Source organism: Phyllobates terribilis, unplaced genomic scaffold (assembly GCF_046119375.1).
Source record: "Phyllobates terribilis strain yellow unplaced genomic scaffold, ASM4611937v1 Scaffold_3__8_contigs__length_932513732, whole genome shotgun sequence".
Lineage (NCBI taxonomy): Eukaryota > Metazoa > Chordata > Amphibia > Anura > Dendrobatidae > Phyllobates > Phyllobates terribilis.
In genome coordinates, this window is record NW_027362763.1 from 925,050,546 (window position 1) to 925,072,000 (window position 21,455).

The window sequence follows — 21,455 nt, forward strand, 5'->3', positions numbered from 1 at the left end:
CAAGTGTCCTCATTTTGGAAACTACACCAAAGGATTTTATCCAGGGTTATAGTGAGGATTTTGAATCCAAAGGTACAACACAGAATTTGATAACATTAGGTCGTCATATTGAATATGTCATCATCGCTACTCGAGCTTGTATCGGGTGCTCGGGTACGCACAGAGTATCATGGGTGCCTGAGTGCCCGCCCTGCATATTTTCTTTGGCTGTCTAACAGCCACGAAAGATGTGAGTAGGGGACTTGAGAATTTTACTGGAGTACCCGCGATACTCTGTGCATACCCGAGCACCTGATACAAAGTAGAGTACTCGATGCAAACTCAGTGTCAAGCACAAGTGCTAACTACTCAACAATGACAAATTCAACATAATGACCTAATTCTGTGTTGTACCTTTGTGTCCCTACAAATGAGACATATTGCCCGCAATCTATTTCAGCCAAGTTGTGTTCGAAAATTCAAATGGTGCTCCTTCCGTTTCGAGTCCTGCCATTTGCCCAAACAGAACTTTTTGAATACATTTGGGGAATCATTGCTCTCAAAAGAAAACAGCAAAAAGGAGCACACGATGAAAAAAACGAGTAGCGAGCACTTGTGCTCAACACTAGTCATCATATCACCATCATTTTTTTTTTTTAACTTTTGAAAAAACTGTAACACCAACCTAAACCCTAACCCCGATGCTCGGCCCCAAGGCCGACACTCAACCCTTAGCCCAAACCCAATGGCAATCACAGGAAGAAATGAAAAATTATAAAATAAAAAAAACGTATCTAACAAAGAGGATGATTTACTAATTATTGAGCTTTTGATCACTGTGAACCCTATCACAGTGATCAAAAGTCAGGAACCAATAGGGAAATTCCCTGCTGTTGCCGGGTGCTCGCCGGTAGATCTCACCGGGAGCGCGTTGCGCATGCCTTTTTTTTTCCAGGAAGAGGAAGCAGAGGGCCAGGGAACAGAGCAGTAGGGCCTGGGGAATGGAGGACGTACAGAGAGGGGCTTGGGGACAACATTTCTCTCTCCTTTGACATGTACAGTACAGACCAAAGCAAAAGGTGGCTACTTTGAAGAACCTAGAATATAAGACATATTTTCAGTTGTTTCACACTTTTTTGTTAAGTATATAATTCCACATGTGTTAATTCATAGTTTTGATGCCTTCAGTGTGAATGTATAATTTTCATAGTTTTGAAAATACAGAAAAATCTTTAAATGAGAAGGTGTGTCCAAACTTTTGGTCTGTACTGTATATCATGTCAGAAGAGAAAGAAACGATTTTAAATAGTGAGCACACCTTTTCTTTTACGTGATCGCCGTTACTTATTGAATAACGGTGATCACATGATCGGTGACTGGAAAAAAGGGCCCTGATCGTGTTTCTACCGGGCATAGCTGAGACCCAAGAGATTTTCGGACTCTGGAGGGCACTATTCCCTTATTCATGATTTCCGTTTTTAATACTGTAAATATTTAGTCTTTGTATACACTTTATGTATTTGTCCATTATATTTGAACACTTGTGTATAGCCAATGTGTATGAGGTGAACTTACACCTCACATTTAGTCACTATGAATCTAATGCAATGTAAAATGATTTCTGTAATCTTAATCTACGTATCTTGCATAAATCAATTACATCTTCGCTCATCACTGCTAACATTTGGCACACTTGAGGTCAAACATCACTATCGGCTAAGCTCTAGTAATGTAAATGGATTGCTTCCCCTACATAACATTTCTGTACAGTGCCAATGTAAGATTGGACTAAAGATTCCCCCAATTATTTGTACCCACGGAGCAAAGAATGATAGAAAATTCAGAATTAAAAGCCATAAATTAACTGTAAAATATAATATACATCTTTAAACTTCATATATGTCAATGAATGTATAAGTTGAAGAAAAACACAAGGAATGATATGAGGGAGTATAAAAAAACCTGAATAATATATAATGACATACTGCACACAATAAAATATTCATTCATTCAACAGAACTCTACCACAAGAGAGGCGGTAATTTCTGTGACTGATCAATTCTCAGAGCGCATTGCTGTAGACTAAAAACAAGTTAAAGAAGTTGTCCGACCACAAAAATCACAATTTTTTTTAAGGTAATCTGTGCTGTATTTTAATATACAACACCCCTATAAAAAAATTTTTGTTTCTGCCTTTCGTTCCTCCTGAATTTCATTTCATTCCCTGCGGCTCTACCAAACTTGACAGAAAATCGTGCTGTACTATCTAACGTCGCAACCAGAGCGGACACTGCCCTCTGCCTCAGTGTCCAGCACCACCCTCTGCCAGCCCACTGCACACTCATTGGCTGTCAGTATCTGCCCCAGCAGCATCACTCCAGAACTGGAAATAACAGGGCAGTGTCCTGTGTCCTCATCTAGAGAAAGCAGAAATCACTGCACTCCACAGCACATCCACAGGGGTGATAGAGCTTCACGTCTCCACATCACCCCTGACATATGAGTACTGTGAAGTGAAGTCTATAGTGATGTGTGTGTGCAAGAGTGTAAGTATATGTGTGTGTATGTGTATATCTACATATATAACTCATAATAACCTCATAATACACACCTCAGCTGCTGCAGAACCTCATAATACACATCCCCCAGGTGCTGCAGAGCCTCATAATACACACTTCAGCTGCTGCTAACCCCAACCCCAACCCTAACCCTAACCCCAACCCTACCCCAACCCTAACCCCAACCCTACCCTAGCCCAACCCTAACCCCAACCCTATCCCTAGCCCAACCCTAACCCTAGCCCAACCCTAACCCTAACCCTAGCCCAACCCCAACCCTAGCCTAACCCCAACCCTAGCCCAACCCCACCTCCAACCCCAACCCCACCCCACAGTTTATTTTTTAAGCCGTTCCTCGTGCGGAATAAGTGATTAGACGACTTTATTCTTCGGGTCGGTGTGATTACAGCAATACCAGAATGATATCGGGTTTTTATGATTGACAGCTGTCTCACACTAAAAGAAGCATTTTTTTTGTAAAATCTAGTTTCAGCATCGCCATATTTTGAGAGCTATAATTTTTCCATATTTTGGCTGACAGAGTCATGTGACGGCTTGTTTTTTGCGGGATGAGTTGATGTTTTTATTGGTACCATTTTCATGCACGTGACATTTTTTGATCGCTTTCTATTCCGATTTTTGGGAGGCAGAATAGACAAAAACCAGCAATTCCGGAATTGTTTTTATGGAGGTTTTTTTTTATGCTGTTCCGCGTGTGGTAAAACTGATAAGGTAACTTTATTTTTTGGGTCAGTACGTTTACAGCGGTACCACATTTATATCGTTTTTCTATGTTTTGGCGCTTTTACACAATAAAAGCCATTTTATAGAAAAAATATTTTTTGCATCGCTTTATTCTGAGAGCTATAACTTTATTTTTCAGCTGATGGAGCTGTATGGCGGCTTGTTTTTTGCGGGACAAGAGTACGTTTTCAGCGGTACCATTTTTATTTATATTCGTCTTTTTGATCGCGTGTTATTCCATTTTTTGTTTGGCAGTATGATGATAAAGCATTGCTTTTTGCTTAGTTTTTTTTTTTTTTTTACCGTGTTCACTAAAGGGGTTAACTGGTGGGACAGTTTTATAGGTCAGGTCGTTCCGGACGCAGCGGTACCAAATATGTGTACTTTTATTGTTTTTTTTTTTTTCATAATAATATTTATTGATGGGTAAATTATATTTTTATTTCTGGTGGATTATTTTTTATATATATATATATTTATATTATTTTTTTTTTCATTTTTTAACACTTTTTGGACTTTTATACTTTGTCCCACTATGGGACTTTCACTTTTTACATTCTGATCGCTTGTATAGCATAGGGATGGAGCACCATCCCTGTGCTATATAGGCTGTCAGCGCTGCAGATGCAGAATATACTTTGGTCATGCACTGCACATGACCAAAGTATCTTCCTGCTGTCTGGTGACCCGTATGTTGTCATGATGACATCGGGTCGTCATGGCAACATCCGGGAAGCCGTGGCAGACAGTGCTGGAGGCCGGGAGAGGAGATGAGTATTGAGATCACCTCCCCTTGCCCCCGGAATGCTGCAATCGACTTCGATCGCAGCATTGAGGGGGTTGATGTGCAGAAAGCGGTGCAGGACCGCTCCCTGCACAGTCACAGATGACACCCGGTACTATCAGCTGACACCCGGCGGCGATCGCCCCGCACCGCTTGTGTGCGGACGCGATCACCATATGACCTAATAGTACGTCATTGGTCCAATCGGCCCATGTCACCATGACGTACTAATAGGTCACACGTCAGAAAGGGGTTAAAAAGTATTTGCTATTGTGACCGATTTCTCCATTACACTCATTTAGGGCTTATTGATTTTTGCATATTAATATTTGTGCACATAAAATCATACAATAAGTATACTTACTAAATACATTATAAAAGTCATAATTTATACATTCAATGTATAGAAGAGAATTTACCCAACTGAAAATCACACCTGAATGATCATTTTTCCACCAACCTGGTTGCCTCCAGCGTTATGGCATTCATAAACACCAACGACTCCATCCGCAAAATGACCAAGTGTATCCAAGCAGTTTGATCCTTGCTGTAAAGCTCCAAATGCAATATCTTGATGGTCAGGAACTCTGGAAAAGAAACAAAATACACTTTGTAAAGAGTTTTAAAATTATAATTGATAGCACAGGGGCCCGATTCATCATTTGTGATTTATTGAAGTCACTTTTCTTTTTTTGGCTTATGGTATTTGCATTTTACATTTTTGGCGCTAAATTCTTCAAAGTAGGGCATGCGGTTTATGAATTTGGTGCAAATGCAAAAATGCTCCTTTTTTTTGTCTTTAATCAGTTTATGTGACTTTAGCGCCAAAAGTTGCAAATCCTTTTAAGAGTGATAAAAATGTGCCAGATTGAAAACTCCTTCAGAAACTTGTGGACTCGAATGTGATGTACCAAAAACTGTGATGATACTTGGTAAAAGTTGCAATCAAAAGAATCTGTCTATAATATCTCGATAAGCAAAGTTGTTGAAGAAAAATAATAATAATAAAAAAAAAAAAGACTTGAGGTAAGAACCACCTAAAAAGTACAGAATGCAGGAAAACTAAAGCTACTAAAAAGGAATAACTTAAGAAAACTGGAGAAACAACAATGATGAATCGAGGCAATGGTGTATAATGGAAATTACATGCAATACCCTACATAAATATAATAAATCAGACATACATTAAAATGCTAAGACTCCATTAGTAGTAAAAAGTACTCTATTATAACATCAGATTGTATATATACACAAACCTCGCGCATGGCTTTTTTCCCGCATTACATTGAGCCTCTGAAGCCGGGTGTATACGTCCCATCTTCAGAGAGGCGCACTGTGCATGATCGGAGGTGCAGAAGTCTTCTGATCATGAGCAGTGTGCCGCGTCCAGGCTTCAGAGGCTCAAAGTAGTGCAGGAAAGAAGTCGCACATGCACAAGGTTAGTATAGAGTTGGCGATGGCGCCAGTGTTTGTAAGTCATGTTATCAAGCCCCACAGGGGTGTGATAACATGCTAAGTAGATCGAATAGACTAGGGACACTAACGCCCCATTGACAAGTCAAAGGCTTCATTTACATATCATAAACAGATTTTAGAAATACTTTTGCTAAAGATCTGTTTATCTCTTTAATGCAATAAAAGGACTGTTAGGCAGGGTATTTAGCTAAGTAGACACAACTGCTGGTGGTTCTGGGGGCAAGTTCCCTTTAAACTTTATTCAACACTTCTTTGGGTACCACAAAGTTGACCTTATTTATTTTTTATTATAATGCATTATAGCCATGTATTCCAGAGCATAACTGTTTGTGCATGTACAATGTACAGGCAAGTGTTAGACCCTCAGATGTGCCCTGTGTGTGTGCTCACATTCAAGCTTTTTGGCTGAGCTATTGAAGCATAAGTGCTCCAAAACCATGCGTTTGGATTGGAGAATATCTGTTTTGAAAACTCAGCAAAAATGAAACTGTGTGTGAACACTTTCTAACAGGAACAACCTTGTGGGTCTTAACAAGGCCTAAGACCGGCCACCGGGGCTCCTGACCAGGACGTGACAGCTTCATAGAAATATATGAAACTATCATGCTTGATTCGCGAGAGCTGCAACCAGTCCATGCATTAGCGGTCAGTGCTCGGACTAAATGGCATGGATGTTTGAATGAGGCCTTAAATTTTTTTTTTTTTTTTTAAGATCTTAAAGTTAGTTTTATATAGGCCAAGTGGAACATGTATTCCCCACCTTATTTATGCCATGAAACAGGCAAGGTAATATCTGAACATTATTGTTCTTATAATCTGCATTACTTTTACTTGCTTTCATTGAGTTAACAAAATTAAAGAAAGCTATTATAAACCCAGCATTAAAAACGTCACCTTAGCTCAGGATAAACATTTTCCAAATACCACTTAAAAGGTTTGCAGCCCAGTTTTTTCTTTAACTCTGTACGGCTCTGAATACTGGAGACAAGAAAAAGAAAGATGTTAAGTGAAAAAAAACTAAACCATCACAGTCTTTTTATTAAAAATCAGAAGTTTTATTTTCAAACAGGAGATATACAATACAGTTAGGCTATGTTCACACTAGGCGTTTTTTTTCTCAGTTTTTTAATGGAAATTTTCAGCTGCGTTTTACAGTACCAGCAAAGTCTTTGAGATTTCAGAAATCTCATGTGCAAATTGCCTCTTCAAAGAAAAAGAGGACTTGTACTCTATAGCGCCACCTATTTGCACACTTTGATTTTTGTGTCATCCGTATTTTGTGCTTTGCATGCTTTTTTGCACAATAGAGCATGTCACTTTCAGCAGTTTTTCTGAGTTTTTCACCCATTGAAAGTAATGGGTGGTGAAAAACTGCCTAGTGTGAACATAGTTATCAGGTTGTGCTGTGTTTTTAGTGAAAAAAAGTACAGCAGTATGTGAAACTCATTTATTTTTGTGATTTTACCATCTTGTCTTGGTCACCTGAGATGGCAGTTTGGATTAGAACAGTTTAATTAAATTAGTTATGTGTAAAATTTAAACATTGGCTGACCTAGGTGTGAGATTGAACAATACCTGTGGCCCACGGAGGTGTGAAATTTAACAAACTCTGAGCAACTCAATGGCAGATCATAGTGTGAAAATAATGTCCTACAAACTCAGTGAACTGCCAATGTCTTAGGAAAACTATTCCTGAACAATTCGCCTACCCCCACTGTTACATTTGTAATTCTAGTTAATATGGCTTCAAATGTCTAGCATTGGTGACCCGTGTTCACGTTTCTGTGTTGGAAGCCAAGCTGAACTTTGGGATTCTGAAAAAAAGCAGCAAAACCTGTGTTTTTGACAAAGCTTTTTTTTTTTACTGCCAAGTGATCAGGTTTTGCTGCTATGTGAACATAGCCTAACTGTCGATTCAGGTGAACTTGCAGCGGTTTGTCTATATCAGCCTCTAGTTCCTCCCCCCTCCATAGAACCGTTTGAGCACCAACTGCTATCTCTTATCTCAGTATTCTATATTCACTGAAGACAGATTTTGCCTGTGAATTGAGAATAAAAGATCAGTCCAGGAGGAGAAAGAAGCAGAACATATTACAAAGTTTCATGTTTTCATGTGCACTATTAGTTTATGGAAAAAATACAAAATAAATACTGCTTAGTGTTAGTAAGGCTTTAATCTAAGTTAAAGCTCTAACAGCGCTCTCTGCTCTCCCACTCCCTACAGCTTCCTACAGTGTTATAGATAGCAGAAGTAGGGAGTGGGTTTGTACATACAGGCTCAGAGTGAGAAGAGAAACCAGGCTATAGAAAAAGAGGAAAGCACAAAAAGAGGAAATAAGTACAGAAAATATGCTGACATATGAGATTATGAAGACAGATGAGAAAAAAAGCAGTAAAGAAACAAACCAAAATACGAGTTAAACCTTAAATTCCTCAATGCATATCTCCTTTTATTCTGATGACAGTTTACACACCCTTGGCATTCTCTCAAGCAGCTTCATCTGGTTTGGCTTCCAATGACTAGACATGCATTGTCAAAAGTTCATTTGTGGAATCATAGACCTTCATAAAGTGTTCACGATGATCAGGTGTGTTTTGCAGAGGAGGTTTTTACTCAATTCCATACAGAACTGAACCCTAACCAAAAACTGTTTTAAGCCAGAATATGACAAGAACCACTCGACTATGTGAAGAGAAACAACAGCCCACCAAAACTTTCAGACATCAAGGTCAGTCAATCCGAAAAAATCCTGGAACATTGAAGGTATCTTTAAATGCAGTCATGAAAACCTTCAACCACTGTGATGAAATTGGCTCTAATGAGGACTGCCTCAGGGAAGTGAAGACCAAGAACAACCTCTGTTGAAGAGAATAAGTTCATCAGATTTAGCAGCATCAAAAAAAGGCTGCATCTCCAAAAAGATCTACAGCTATCAACTACAACCTTATGGAATCACCGGGCTGGGAGGATGTTCATTCAGTTGTTTAATGTTGTTGAAAAAAAGCAGATCACAGACATGGCACAAAACTAAAGTAATTTCAAATGGCAACTTTAGGGCTTTAAGAAACACTAAAAGAAATCAAGATTAAAAATGTGGTACTCAGTAAGGGTAATTTTTTTCAGACCAAGCAGAGGGAAAAAATGATGGAATCACTCAATTCTGAGGAAAAAATGATGGAATCACCCTGTAAATTTTCATTTCCAAAACTAACACCTGCATCAAATTAGATCTGCTCATTAGTCTGCATCTAAAAAGGAGTGATCACACCTTGGAGAGCTGTTGCACCAAGTGGACTGACAAGAATCATGGCTCCAACAGGAGAGATGTCAATTGAAACAAAGGAGAGGAATATCAAACTCTTAAAAGAAGGTAAATCATCATGCAATGTTGCAAAAGATGTTGGTTGTTCACAGTCAGCTGTATCTAAAATCTGGACCAAATACAAACAACATGAGAAGGTTGTTAAAGGCAAACATACTGGTAGACCAAGGAAGACATCAAAGTGTCAAGACCGGAAACTTAAAGCAATATGTCTCCAAAACAGGAAATGCACAACAAAACAAATGAGGAACGAATGGGAGGAAACTGGAGTCAACGTCTGTGACCAAACTGTAAGAAACCGCCTAAAGGAAATGGCATTTACATACAGAAAAGCTAAATATAAAAGACATCATTAACACCTAAACAGAAAAAAACAAGGTTATAATGGGCTAAGGAAAAGCAATCGTGGACTGTGGATGACTGGATGAAAGTCATATTCAGTGATGAATCGCGAATCTGCATTGGGCAAGGTGATGATGCTGGAACTTTTGTTTGGTGCCGTTCCAATTAGTTTTATAAAGAGGACTGCATGAAGAGAACATGCAAATTTCTACAGTCATTGATGATATGGGGCTGCATGTGAGGTAAAGGCACTGGGGAGATGGCTGTCATTACATCTTCAATAAATGCCCAAGTTTACATTGATATTTTGGACAGTTTTCTTATCCCATCAATTGAAAGCATGTTTGGGGATGATGACATCATTTTTCAAGATGATAATGCATCCTGCCATAGAGCAAAAACTGTGAAAACATTCCTTGAAAGAAGACACATAAGGTCAATGTCATGGCCTGCCAATAGTCCGGATCTCAATCCAATTGAAAATCTTTGGTGGAAGTTGAAGAAAATGGTCCATGACAAGGCTCCAACCTGCAAAGCTGATCTGGCAACAGCAATCAGAGAAAGTTGGAGCCAGATTGATTAAGAGTACTGATTGTCACTCATTAAGTCCATGCCTCAGAGACTGCAAGCTGTTATTAAAGCCAGAGGTGGTGCAACAAAATACTAGTGATGTATTGGAGTGTTCTTTTGTGTGTTTGTTTTTCATGATTCCATAATTGATTCCTCAGAATTGAGTGATTCCATATTTCTTTCCCTCTGCTTGGTCTGAAAAAAAATTACCCTTACTGAGTACTACATTTTTTTCTTGATTTCTTTTAGTATTTCTTAAAGCCATAAAGTTGCCATTTGAAATGACTTTAGTTTTGTGCCATGTCTGTGATCTGCTTTTTTACAACAACATTAAACGACTGAATGAACATCCTCCGAGCCCGGTGATTCCATAATTTTTGCCAGGGGTTGTAGTAGACTCATCTCAACATCTGTTGCCCAGGGGAGACTACGGAATGAAAGCCTTTATGGTCAAACTGCTGTGAAGAGAATTACTAAGGAAGGCAAGAAGAGACTTGTTTGGTTCAAGCAACACAACGAATGAACATTAGATCAGTGGAAATCTCTTCTGTGGTCAAATGAGTTAAAATAAGTTTTTTTTATTCTAACTGCCATGTCTTTGAGATGTAGAAAAGGTGAGCAGACGGTTTAAACATGTGTAGTGTAAATCATGAAGCATGGATGAGGAGGTGTGAAGGCGCTTTGCTGGTGACATAAATGATGATTTATTTAAAATTCAAGGCACAGTTATCCAAACAGGACGACTATAACATTCTGCAACAACAAGAAATTCTATCTGTTTGCAACCAGTGGAACCATCAATCTTGTTGCAAAAGGTCAACGACCTAAAACACACCTCCAGTCTATGTAAGGACTTGAAACCAGGAAGGAGAGGGATGGAGTGCTGTGTCAGAAGACATGGCTTCCACAATCACGTGACCTCAACCCATTGAGATGGTTTGGGATGAGTTAACAACAGGGTGAAGGCAAAGCAGCCAAAAAGTGCTCAGCACCTCTGGGAATGCCTTCAAGACTGTTGGAAAGCCATTCCTGGAGACAACGTGATGAAACTGCATGAGAGAATGCCAATGGGGTGTAAAGCAGGGCTGTGGAAGTGGGTAAGCCAAACCTTCAACTCAGACTCCTCAATTTCCATGACACCGACTCCAACTCCAAGAGTCCGACTCCCTCATACATGGCTCATGTTTAAGTGATAAATTTACTGTAGCACAGATTAATCTCAGATAAAAGTCTATACGCATAGATCAGGAATAGGACAGACATTTATAGGACATTTCATAACTTTCCCAAATTCTTATGAAAAAATATTCCCTACAAACTAGATTGAACTACTGTACCCAATTTATTATATATTTTAGGAGTCGGTCCGTTTTATACCGACTCCAACTCCACCATAATGAGCTCCGACTCCACGACTGACTCCACAGCCCTGGTGTAAAGTTGCCGTCAGAGTAAAAAGAGAGAGGCGTAACTGAGGAATGTAAGGTTTAAAGCACATTCTGGTTTGTTTCTTTACTCCTTGTTTCCATATGCGAGGTTTTGTTTTCTTCAGACTGAAACTACAAAGTGCACATTGCAATAAATAAAAAAAAAACATTGCATAAACAAGCGAGTGCAAACTTTTGACTGGTACTGTATGAAGACTCCAGATTTAAAGTTAATCCAATTTTATTAACTAAAGATAAATAACAGTATGTAAATATATATATATATACACACACTTTTTTTTTTTTTTTTAATTTACACATCCCAATGTTAATAGAGTGGTGGTCGATGATGCGGAGCTCCACTTCATTCATTCTTAACCCCTTCATGACCTTAGACATATCCATGGTTATACGTATATGTCCAGGTTGGTAAGTCGCCAACTACAGTCACGGTGATTGCATTAAAATTTCGGTGTCATCTTGCAGCAGGGACCCGGGAATTGTCATTCCGGGTGGGTGGCACTGCTCCCACTCCCCCTCCCCCAACCCGACTACGATCGCTGTGATTGGCTGTTCAATTCTCAACAGTCAATCACAGTGTTTCAGGCAATCAGATTGCCTGAAACACTGATGTCCAGCTGTAAGAGCACTGATCATAGTCTGGTGCCTACAAACGCCAGAGTCACCAGGCCAGCTCTGATTGGTGCGATTGACGATAACATCGATCGCACCAATCAGAACACACAGACGCAGTCTGAACTCTCAGTGACTGCTCTGTGCTTTCTCATTCCAGGTTCCAGATGTGAGGAGAGCAGTCACTTAGAGACACCTCTGTGCTGCTTCATGCTGTGCCACAGACTTTTTAAAGCATGTGCCACTACTGGTAGTGTTGCTGCTGCTGGTGAAGAAAGAAAAGTCCTTGATCCCTCCTAATCCACCCGAACACCTTATCCCCCTCCTTTCCCACCCATTCCCACCCATTCCCCTCCATCTGCCGCCAAGTGCTGACCAGTACTTGATCGCTCTATTTTTGGCAGGTTTTTTCTTTTTTGTGTGTCCTGCAGCCGCCGAGCGCTGATCAGTGATGCAAATCACTGATCCGCACTCGTGCTCGCTGTTTATTCCCCCCCCCCCCGGTCCTTTGCACCACTCCGTGTGCGTTTCCGGCAGCCACCGAGCGCTTGCTTTTGGCAAGGACTCTTTTTTCTTCCATTTTTGCACAACCTCGGTGTGTCCTACAGCCATTAAGCTCTAGTCGGTGACTAATGTCACTGACAAGCCTCCGGTTGCTGTTTTTTTTGTCAAAAAAGAATAAAGTAAAAAATCATTTAGATTAGTTGATAGGACTAGATTAGGGACAGTAAAAATATGCCATAGTAATCATCATTGATTACAGTATTTTTTTTACTAAATTGATTAGTTAGTTTAGAGTAAAAATATATCTTCGTAACGGTCATTTACTACGGTATTTTTTACTTAATTGAGTTAATGCTAGTGTCAGATAGCGCTGAAAAAAAATCACATCCGTGTGTCCATAGTACAGCCGTCGAGAGCTGATTACTCACGTACATCAGCGATCAACCTGTTTTTTTTTTTTCTGTGAAAAATGAATAAAAAAATGTTTTAAATTAATTGATTGGATTGGATTAGATTAGGGACAGTAAAAACACACTGTAGTAATTGTCATCTACTACAGAAGTTTTTACTGAATTGAGTTAGTTTACACCAAACACCAGAATAAAGTTTGGTACACACCGCATACGTGAAAAATGTCGCCCCACTCGTCCCAAACCTGGTATTCAGCGGAGGAGGTATACGCTTTCCTTGCCTCCGACACTGACGGCAAGGATCCCACCTTCCTTTATTTTTCATCTTCCTCCTCTTCCTCAAGTGATACCAGACTGCCACGCAGACGCCCCAGAACAGAAACTGAACCAGCGCCCACCTTTACGGACCCTGTATGTACCTCGCCCCCTGTGGATTATGAGACACTGACTCCTGATTTTGTGGTGCAATCAGGAATCAAATTTGACAACACCGACCTCACAGAAATTTACTTTTTCAACGTCTTTTTCTCTGAGGATTTTGTAAACCTCATGGTGGCTCAGACAAATCTGTACACCCAACAATTTTTGTCACAAAACCGTTCTTCATCATTTTCTAACTGGACCCTTGTAGACCCAGTAGAAATGATGACCTTTTAGGACCTGGTCCCTTACATGGGGCTAGTGAAGAAGCCAGAGCTTCAGCAATATTGGAGTGTTGACGTTTTGTATAACACTCCTGTGCTCCGAATGGCCATGACCCGTAAACGTTTTGAGGCCATCCACAAATTCTTGCATTATAACGATAATGCACAATGTCCTCCCTAAGATACCCAGCTTTGACCATCTTTTCAAAGTTTGGCCGGTCACTAGAGCACTTCAGCAACAAATTTGCTGAAGTGTAGGTGCCCTAAAGGGACATCTGTTTGGATAAGTCCCTAATCCATTTCAAGGGGAGGCTCAAATTCTGACAGTACCTGCCCAGTAAGAGGAACAGGTAAAGAATTAAGCTCTACAAACTATGTGAGAGTACCTGGCCAATAAATAAAAGAATGCTTCAGACTGTACCCCACATCAATGGACTAAATTCATTTCTGACTTACACTACACAACTGACTTATGCCAACCTGATGTAAACTACACAACTCCCGTATGCCAACCAGATGCCCTCTAGACAATTTACGTATGCCACTACATTATACAATTCACACTTAAAGACACACTAGATCAATTCCAATATAGGGGCCACTTGTAGGAGGTTTCCACTGTTTAGGCATATCAGGGTGTCTGCAAATGCGACATAGTGTCTGCTCTCCATTCCAGCCAATTTTGGGCTCAAAAAGTCAAACGGTGCGCCTTCCCTGCCGTGCGCCCAAACAGTGGTTTTCCCCCATATATGAGGTATCAGCGTACTCTAGAGAAATTGCACAACAACTTTTCGGGTACAATTTCTCCTGTTACCATTGTGAAAAGGAAAAATTTGGAGCTAAAAGATCATTTTTGTGGAAAAAAAGTGATTTTTTATTTTCAAGGCTCTACTTTACAAACTTCTGTGAAGCACCTGGGGGTTCAAGGTGCTCACCATATGTCTAGATAAGTTCCTCAAGGGGTCTAGTTTCCAAAATGGGGTCACTTGTGGACGTTTAGGCACATCTCCAAATGCAACATGGAGTCGGCTAAATATTCCAGCAAATTTTGCATTCAGAAAGTCAAATGGCGTTCCTTCCCTGCGCCTAAACAGTGGTTTTCCCCCATATATGGGGTATCGGCATGTTCAGGAGAAATTGCACTACAAATTTTAGGCCTTTGAAGACAGCGTCATTCCCAAAAAATTTCTGGACATGATAGATAAAATGAAACCAAGACTTCCAACATTTTACTTGATCCCAAAGTTGCACAAAAACATGATGGACCCCCCTGGACGCCCCATAGTCTCGGGTAACGATGACCTATGCGAAGCGGTCTGTAGAATGATAGATTACTATCTAAAGCCAATCGTCTCAACATTACCATCCTATATACAGGATACAACATCGGCCTTAAGACGACTGGATCAAATACATTTGGAAGATGGAATGATCCTAGTCGTGGCCGATGTTGAAGCCCTGTATACAGCGATAAAACATCGGGATGGGTTAAAGGCGATACATTGGTTTCTTGAAAACAGTAATCTGGACAGACTGCTGATAGAGCTTATTATGACCCTGCTAGAATTTGTGCTGGAGCATAACTGCTTTATATTTAATGAGCAGATCTATGTTCAGACACAAGGAACAGCTATGGGGGCAGCATGTGCCCCCTCGTATGCAAATTTATTCATGGGGGCCTGGGAAAGGGAGGTTTTACAATGTAATCCAGTTGAGGGGTCAAACAAGGTCCTCAACTGGATGAGATATATAGACGATATACTGTTTGTCTGGGGGGGAACGTGCGAGGAGCTGGACGCATTCATGGTGGAGTTGAATAAAAATGACATTAATATCAGATTAACGTATAACAGCGGTCTACATGTTAATTTCCTTGATGTGGATTTACGAGTATCCACTGATGGAATGATTATTACCGATATTTATCGAAAACCGACTTCAACCAACTCCATCCTGCATGCCGGCTCCTCGCACCTTCCCTCCACTATCAGGAGTATTCCAACCAGTCAGTACCTTAGAGCAAAAATAATTTGCTCTACAGAAGAAAAATTTGAAAATCAGGCTGCTGATCTCTATCTGAGATTTAGGGAGAGAGGATACGTACATCGAACCATCAAGCGTGGATACAAGAGAGCTAAGGATACCCCTAGGGACAGATTACTGTACAATAACCCAGTAAAGGAGGGAGAATCTTCTGATCAGGCTAGATTAATCACACCTTTCAATAGGCAATGGAAAGAATTCAATAAAATTATCCACAAACATTGGAGAGTTTTGAAAACGGATCCGATTCTGTCACGAGTAAATCGGGGAAAAGCCTAGTATTACGGCCAAGAGATCCAAAAATCTAAAGGACCTCTTGGTCCGGAGTCATTATTCCAGGGAACGAATACATAAAAACTCCTATAGAAATTACATCAAAGGTTTCTTCCAGTGCGGACACTGTAAGGCATGTTCCAACTTAATGAAAAGTAAAACTTTCTCCAATTCTGCAAAAAATAGAGAATTCAAAATTGACACCTACTTGACATGCTCTTCGAAAGGTGTGATTTATCTGGCAGAATGTCCATGTGCAAAACTATATGTTGGCATGACTACCCGGGAACTCAAATCAGAGTGCGAGAGCACATAAGGGATATTGAAAAATCTAAAAATATCGAAGATATAAGTGAATTAAAAACCTTACCCAGGCACTTCAAAGCCATGCATAATAGCGATGCAAGATGTCTAAGGATAAGAGCAATCGACCAGGTAGTCCTGGGCCCAAGGGGAGGAGACATATTTAAGATCTTATCCCAGGTAGAGAGCCGGTGGATCTACAGATTAAAAACTGTAACTCCATCGGGACTCAATGAGAACTTTGGATTTAGCTCCTTCCTCTGAAACGACAAGGGACCTATCCCCTCTGTACCCTATGAGCCCTCCTCCCTTTCTCTTTTAGCCCCTCTTTTGCTCGGTATCCCTATATATCCTTCTCTCCCTCTTCCCCCTTGCCATCCTTTTCCTCCCCTTTCTACTCCTCCATCATTTTTCCTCCCCTTCCTACTCCTTCTCCATCATTTTTTCTTCACTTTTTTCATCTTTTTCCCCTTTTCCTCTTTTTGATTTCCTTGGAGTTCCCTGGTGTTTGGGATATGGGTGTTGATTCTTTTAATCTTTTGATTTTAATTAATTTTCTTTTAGTTTTAGATCATTCGATGTTGAACTTGTGTGTTCGCTCAAGATTCAGTTTCCTGTGTGATTCGGAAAACAAGTGAAGCCACGAGTGACTTGTCAGAACCTTACGAGAATGGTCTGCAATGGACTTTATTCTGAATATATAGAGAAATTACACTCTTTTGATTTGCAATGTTATGGATGGATCAATGTTTGATATATATAAGATTGGGGAAGCCATTGAATTATTATCAATATATAAGGGTGATGTTCCACTGTTTTTCGCTGGGGGGGATAGGATATGTATGCATGTATTGGTGAATATCATCCACTAAATCTACCTTGAAATTATAACAAGGCCACTAGATAAAAATATTTAATCCCCCTCTTTACCAATTCTCTCTCCTCCCCTTTCCTTAGATTAGCCTTCGGATTATTCCTGAGCATATTGCTTTTGGGTTACAATGATATTAGATTTTCCATTCGAGGCTTATTACAGGGGAGAATTATGTATTCCGAAACGGCGATAATGATAAATGGAATGGAATGTCAATTCCCCTTTTTCCCTGCGTTTTTTCTCCCCCATGGATATTTTTTCCGCTGTAGATCAAGCTCAGTATATGATAGTTGGAGCTTGTGATCTCGGGTATAGCTAATATAAGATTTATAGATGCATAAGGGGTCTTTAAAACTGAACGGTAACCTCATATGCAAAAAAACTTAATATACTCAGTATACCATTAAACCCCCTTTCCAATTACTGGGTGGATTGTGGGGATATGTGAGAGGAATCAATGGGATATAGGAATTTGTGTCTTCATTTCTGTTTCACAAATATGCATGGATTAAAGTATATTCATATAGCTATACTTCTATAACGCTAAATAGATCTTATACTTATCTATGACCACTTGATCTCCGCTATCATCCCTGGTGCGCATGCGCGCCACGGCCGCTTCGGGCCTTCCGCTTGCTGACACCAGATACGTGAGCGTGGGCGCCGCTGCTTAGCAGCGGTGGCACGCTTGCGTCTCACTGTCGGCCGGCGGAAGTGCCCTACAGGAAGTGACACGCGGCGGCGCATGCGCAGTCATCAGGGAGACTACCCGGAAATAATCTTCCACATCAAACCGCGACACCACAAGCTGCTATTTAAGGCAATATGAACTCATATCTAAGATACCCGCCCCCCGACGAAGCGAGGGCGAAACGTGCGTAGGGGCGCGAGGGCACGAGCGACACTCATTCACCTCCACAGGTAGGTACTCTTGATTAATATGTGGAGGTATGGCTATTAGCCAGATGAATTTTTGACAGAGGTGGAACCTTATATTAGGGTCTGAATGCCAGGCATAGTCCTAATGTCAGAGTGATTAAAAGATCTATAGGCACATGAATGTGCTGTTATAAATCGACGGGCTATCTATGAGTCCAACAAGGTTGTGAATGTTTACATGACTTATTATGCACTATGCACTGTTCACTTTAACCTGCTATATTACAATATTGATTGGATTCTATATTATGGTTGAAGGACATATATTATCCATAGCCCAACACTCACTTTTGATATACTTCGTATGCACTTCAATGACGCTGGACTATTATATCTCTGACATATACTCCTGTTGAATAATATGTGAGTTAGCTGTACCCTCTTTTTGCAGCACCATAATATTTTAATATGTAATGTCTAAATAAAGTATTATTTTTTCTGAAAAACTCTGGTCGTATAAGCTCTCTTATTTTTGAGAGTCTTGTTTGTGAATTAAATGCGACAGTGTCTGCTTTCAATTCCAGCCAATTTTGGGCTCAAAAAGTCAAACGGTGCGCCTTCCCTGCCGTGCGCCCAAACAGTGGTTTTCCCCCATATATGAGGTATCAGCGTACTCTAGAGAAATTGCACAACAACTTTTCGGGTACAATTTCTCCTGTTACCATTGTGAAAAGGAAAAATTTGGAGCTAAAAGATCATTTTTGTGGAAAAAAAGTGATTTTTTATTTTCAAGGCTCTACTTTACAAACTTCTGTGAAGCACCTGGGGGTTCAAGGTGCTCACCATATGTCTAGATAAGTTCCTCAAGGGGTCTAGTTTCCAAAATGGGGTCACTTGTGGACGTTTAGGCACATCTCCAAATGCAACATGGAGTCGGCTAAATATTCCAGCAAATTTTGCATTCAGAAAGTTAAATGGCGTTCCTTCCCTGCGCCTAAACAGTGGTTTTCCCCCATATATGGGGTATCGGCATGTTCAGGAGAAATTGCACTACAAATTTTAGGGACCACTTTTTCCTGTTACCAGTGTGAAAATAAAAAAAATTGTGGTCTAAAGTAAAATTTTTGTGAATGAAAGTTAAAGGTTATTTTTTTCCTTTCACATTCCATTAATTCCTGTGAAGCACTTGAAGGGTTAATAAGCTTCTTGAATTTGGTTTTGAGCACCTTGTGGGGTGCAGTTTTTAGAATGGTGTCACTTTTGAGTATTTTCTGTCATATAGACCCCCTCAGAGTCACTTCAAATGTGATGAGGTACCTAAAAAAAATGGTTTTGTAAATTTTGTTGGAAAAACGAGAAATCACTGGTCAAAGTTTAACCCTTATAACCTCCGAACAAAAAAAAAAATTGTTTCACAAATTGTGCTGATGTAAAGTAAAAGTACAAGCTTAAAATATGAAATCAGTAAACTTTAAGTAAGATGGGATTTACAAAATGACTTACTTTCCATATGGTACATTTCTGGCTGAAGGCACAGCTGCATAATAGAAATTTTTGTATTCATCCATCCACACCTCCGCAGCTCTTCTAGTGTTTCTTTATGAGGATAGAAAGCAAAAAATTAAGAAATAAAAGAATGCATACATATCCATGATAAATCACATGTTAAATGGATTTGCCACCTTCCCTAGTTAGTGCAACTTTAGCCACAAGCTGACCACCACTTCTGTCCATTTAAAAAAAATTTCGACTCAAATTTGCATAAAGGTATCTGCATTTATAAAGTGCTGAGGGGCATTGCGCAGGTGTCAACTTTCAGAAAATATACAAGTATTAGGGGTTAAAATCAATTTATTATTTAGTAACTTCGGTATTATATGTACACATCAAAAGTGTTAAAATTGTCCCAAGATGTCGAGAAATCCTCACAGCAAAAAGGGTTAAACGTAGTGAGGTATCATAGAAAACACACTTTAAAAACAAGGTAGAAACGTGGTTAACAGTCCTCAGCACAGCAGCTCCCTGACTTTCCCCCACTTGGCTCAGCATGATTGACCATATAGTTGTCCATGTGGTTATCCCTTAACAAAAAAATTATGTACACGATTGCAGGGGTGTCTGTATGTGGAGAAAGGTAGATTACATAGCCGCCATCAGTTTCTAGCAGCCACGGCCAGAGCCGATCTATGATTGTTATTAACCACTTAGATGAAAAGCTCACCAGCTCGCAAGGACAGGCTCCCACTGGCACTCAGTGAGACGATTGCAGGACACTGATGGAATGCGATGTTGAAGACCCCTGTAACTACAATCTTGGTACTCCTTTGCAGCTCACCCATAGGAGGCTAATATTTACACTATATTCTGCAATGCTATGCTATTGTAGCTCAAGGTATAAGTGACAATGGTCTCAGGTTCACGGTCCCAAGGGGACTAAAAAAATATATTTTAAAAATATAGAAAAATAAAAATAAAATAAACAGTGCTGTGCAAAATGTTTAGGCAGATGAAGAAAAAAAGTGCTGCAAAGCAAGAAGTGTTAATTGTATTTTCTTAACTGATTTAAAAAACAACTAAGTGAATGAACAAAAGAGAAATCTAAATGAAATCATTATTTGGTGTGACTACCCTTTGCATTTAAAGCATCAGTTCTTATAGTTACAAGGAGCTTGGAAGAGAACTAACCACAGATTTTCTTTGGTTACAGGATTGGGAAAATCCTTCTGTCTCCCCATATAATCTAAGACAGACTCAATGAAGTTAAGATCAAGGCTGTTTGTGGGCCATATCAATACTTCCAGGACTCCATGTTCTTTACACTGAAAATAGTTCTTAATGACAATGGCTGTATGTTTGGGGCTGTTGTACTGCGGCAGAAGAAATTGGGAGCCAATCAGATGCCTCCTTGACGGTACTATAGGATGGGTAAATATGACTTTATTCTTACCAATGAGGGCACCAAGCAAAGGACCTTGAGTACTGTAGACAAAGTGGTCAGCCAAGGAAACTTAGTGAAGCATATGATAGACACATCATGCTGAATTCCCTTAGAAATCGGGAGACGTCCAGCAGTGCCATCAGCTCAGAACTGACAGCAACCAGTGGGATCCGGCTGCACCTGACTTTTTTCTGGCTAGAAGTTATCTTCATGGAATAATTTTAACCAAAAGCCACACCTTTAACACGGATGTGGCAAGTTCTGTGGTTAGATGTGGTTAATTCTCCAAGATGTGAGGAAGAACCGCAGTGCAGAGTTGCTTAAAATACCTGGAAGAACTCATGCTTTGATGGATGATGGTCACACCGAGAACTGATTTGTTTTCGATTTCTCCTATTTTCATGCGCTTTACTTTTATCACTTAACAAAATACAAACTATTAGCACTGCTATTTTTGAAAACATTCCTACTTTGCAGCATTTTTACCTTAAAGGGTATTCCCATCTCCAAGATCCTATCCCAATATGTAGTCGGTGTAATAATAATATTAGCAAATACCTCCAATTAGAAATGTAGTATAGTATTTTTGATTCGCTATGTCTCTTTCCTCATATGCAGGCAATACAGGACCTTAGGTATCTATGGTTACGGCCACTGATAAAGTGTCAGATAGTTAGCTAGCTGCTAATGGTCGTAACCATGGATACCTAAGGTCCTGCACATGAGGAAAGAGACATCATGAATCACAAAT

The 21,455-nt window shown here is 40.0% G+C and overlaps 1 protein-coding gene across 1 annotated transcript in view; it reads right to left on the bottom strand.

Moving 5' to 3' along the window:
* GALNT2 (polypeptide N-acetylgalactosaminyltransferase 2) overlaps positions 1–21,455 on the bottom strand; it is a 184,807-nt gene that overhangs the window by 25,381 nt on the left and 137,971 nt on the right. Inside the window, exons 12-14 of the mRNA XM_073672816.1 lie at positions 19,270–19,362; positions 6,436–6,519; positions 4,526–4,652 (exon numbers count right to left, since the gene is read on the bottom strand). Of these exons, the coding sequence (XP_073528917.1) occupies positions 4,526–4,652; positions 6,436–6,519; positions 19,270–19,362 (304 nt within the window). The remainder of the gene's footprint in view (positions 1–4,525; positions 4,653–6,435; positions 6,520–19,269; positions 19,363–21,455) is intronic.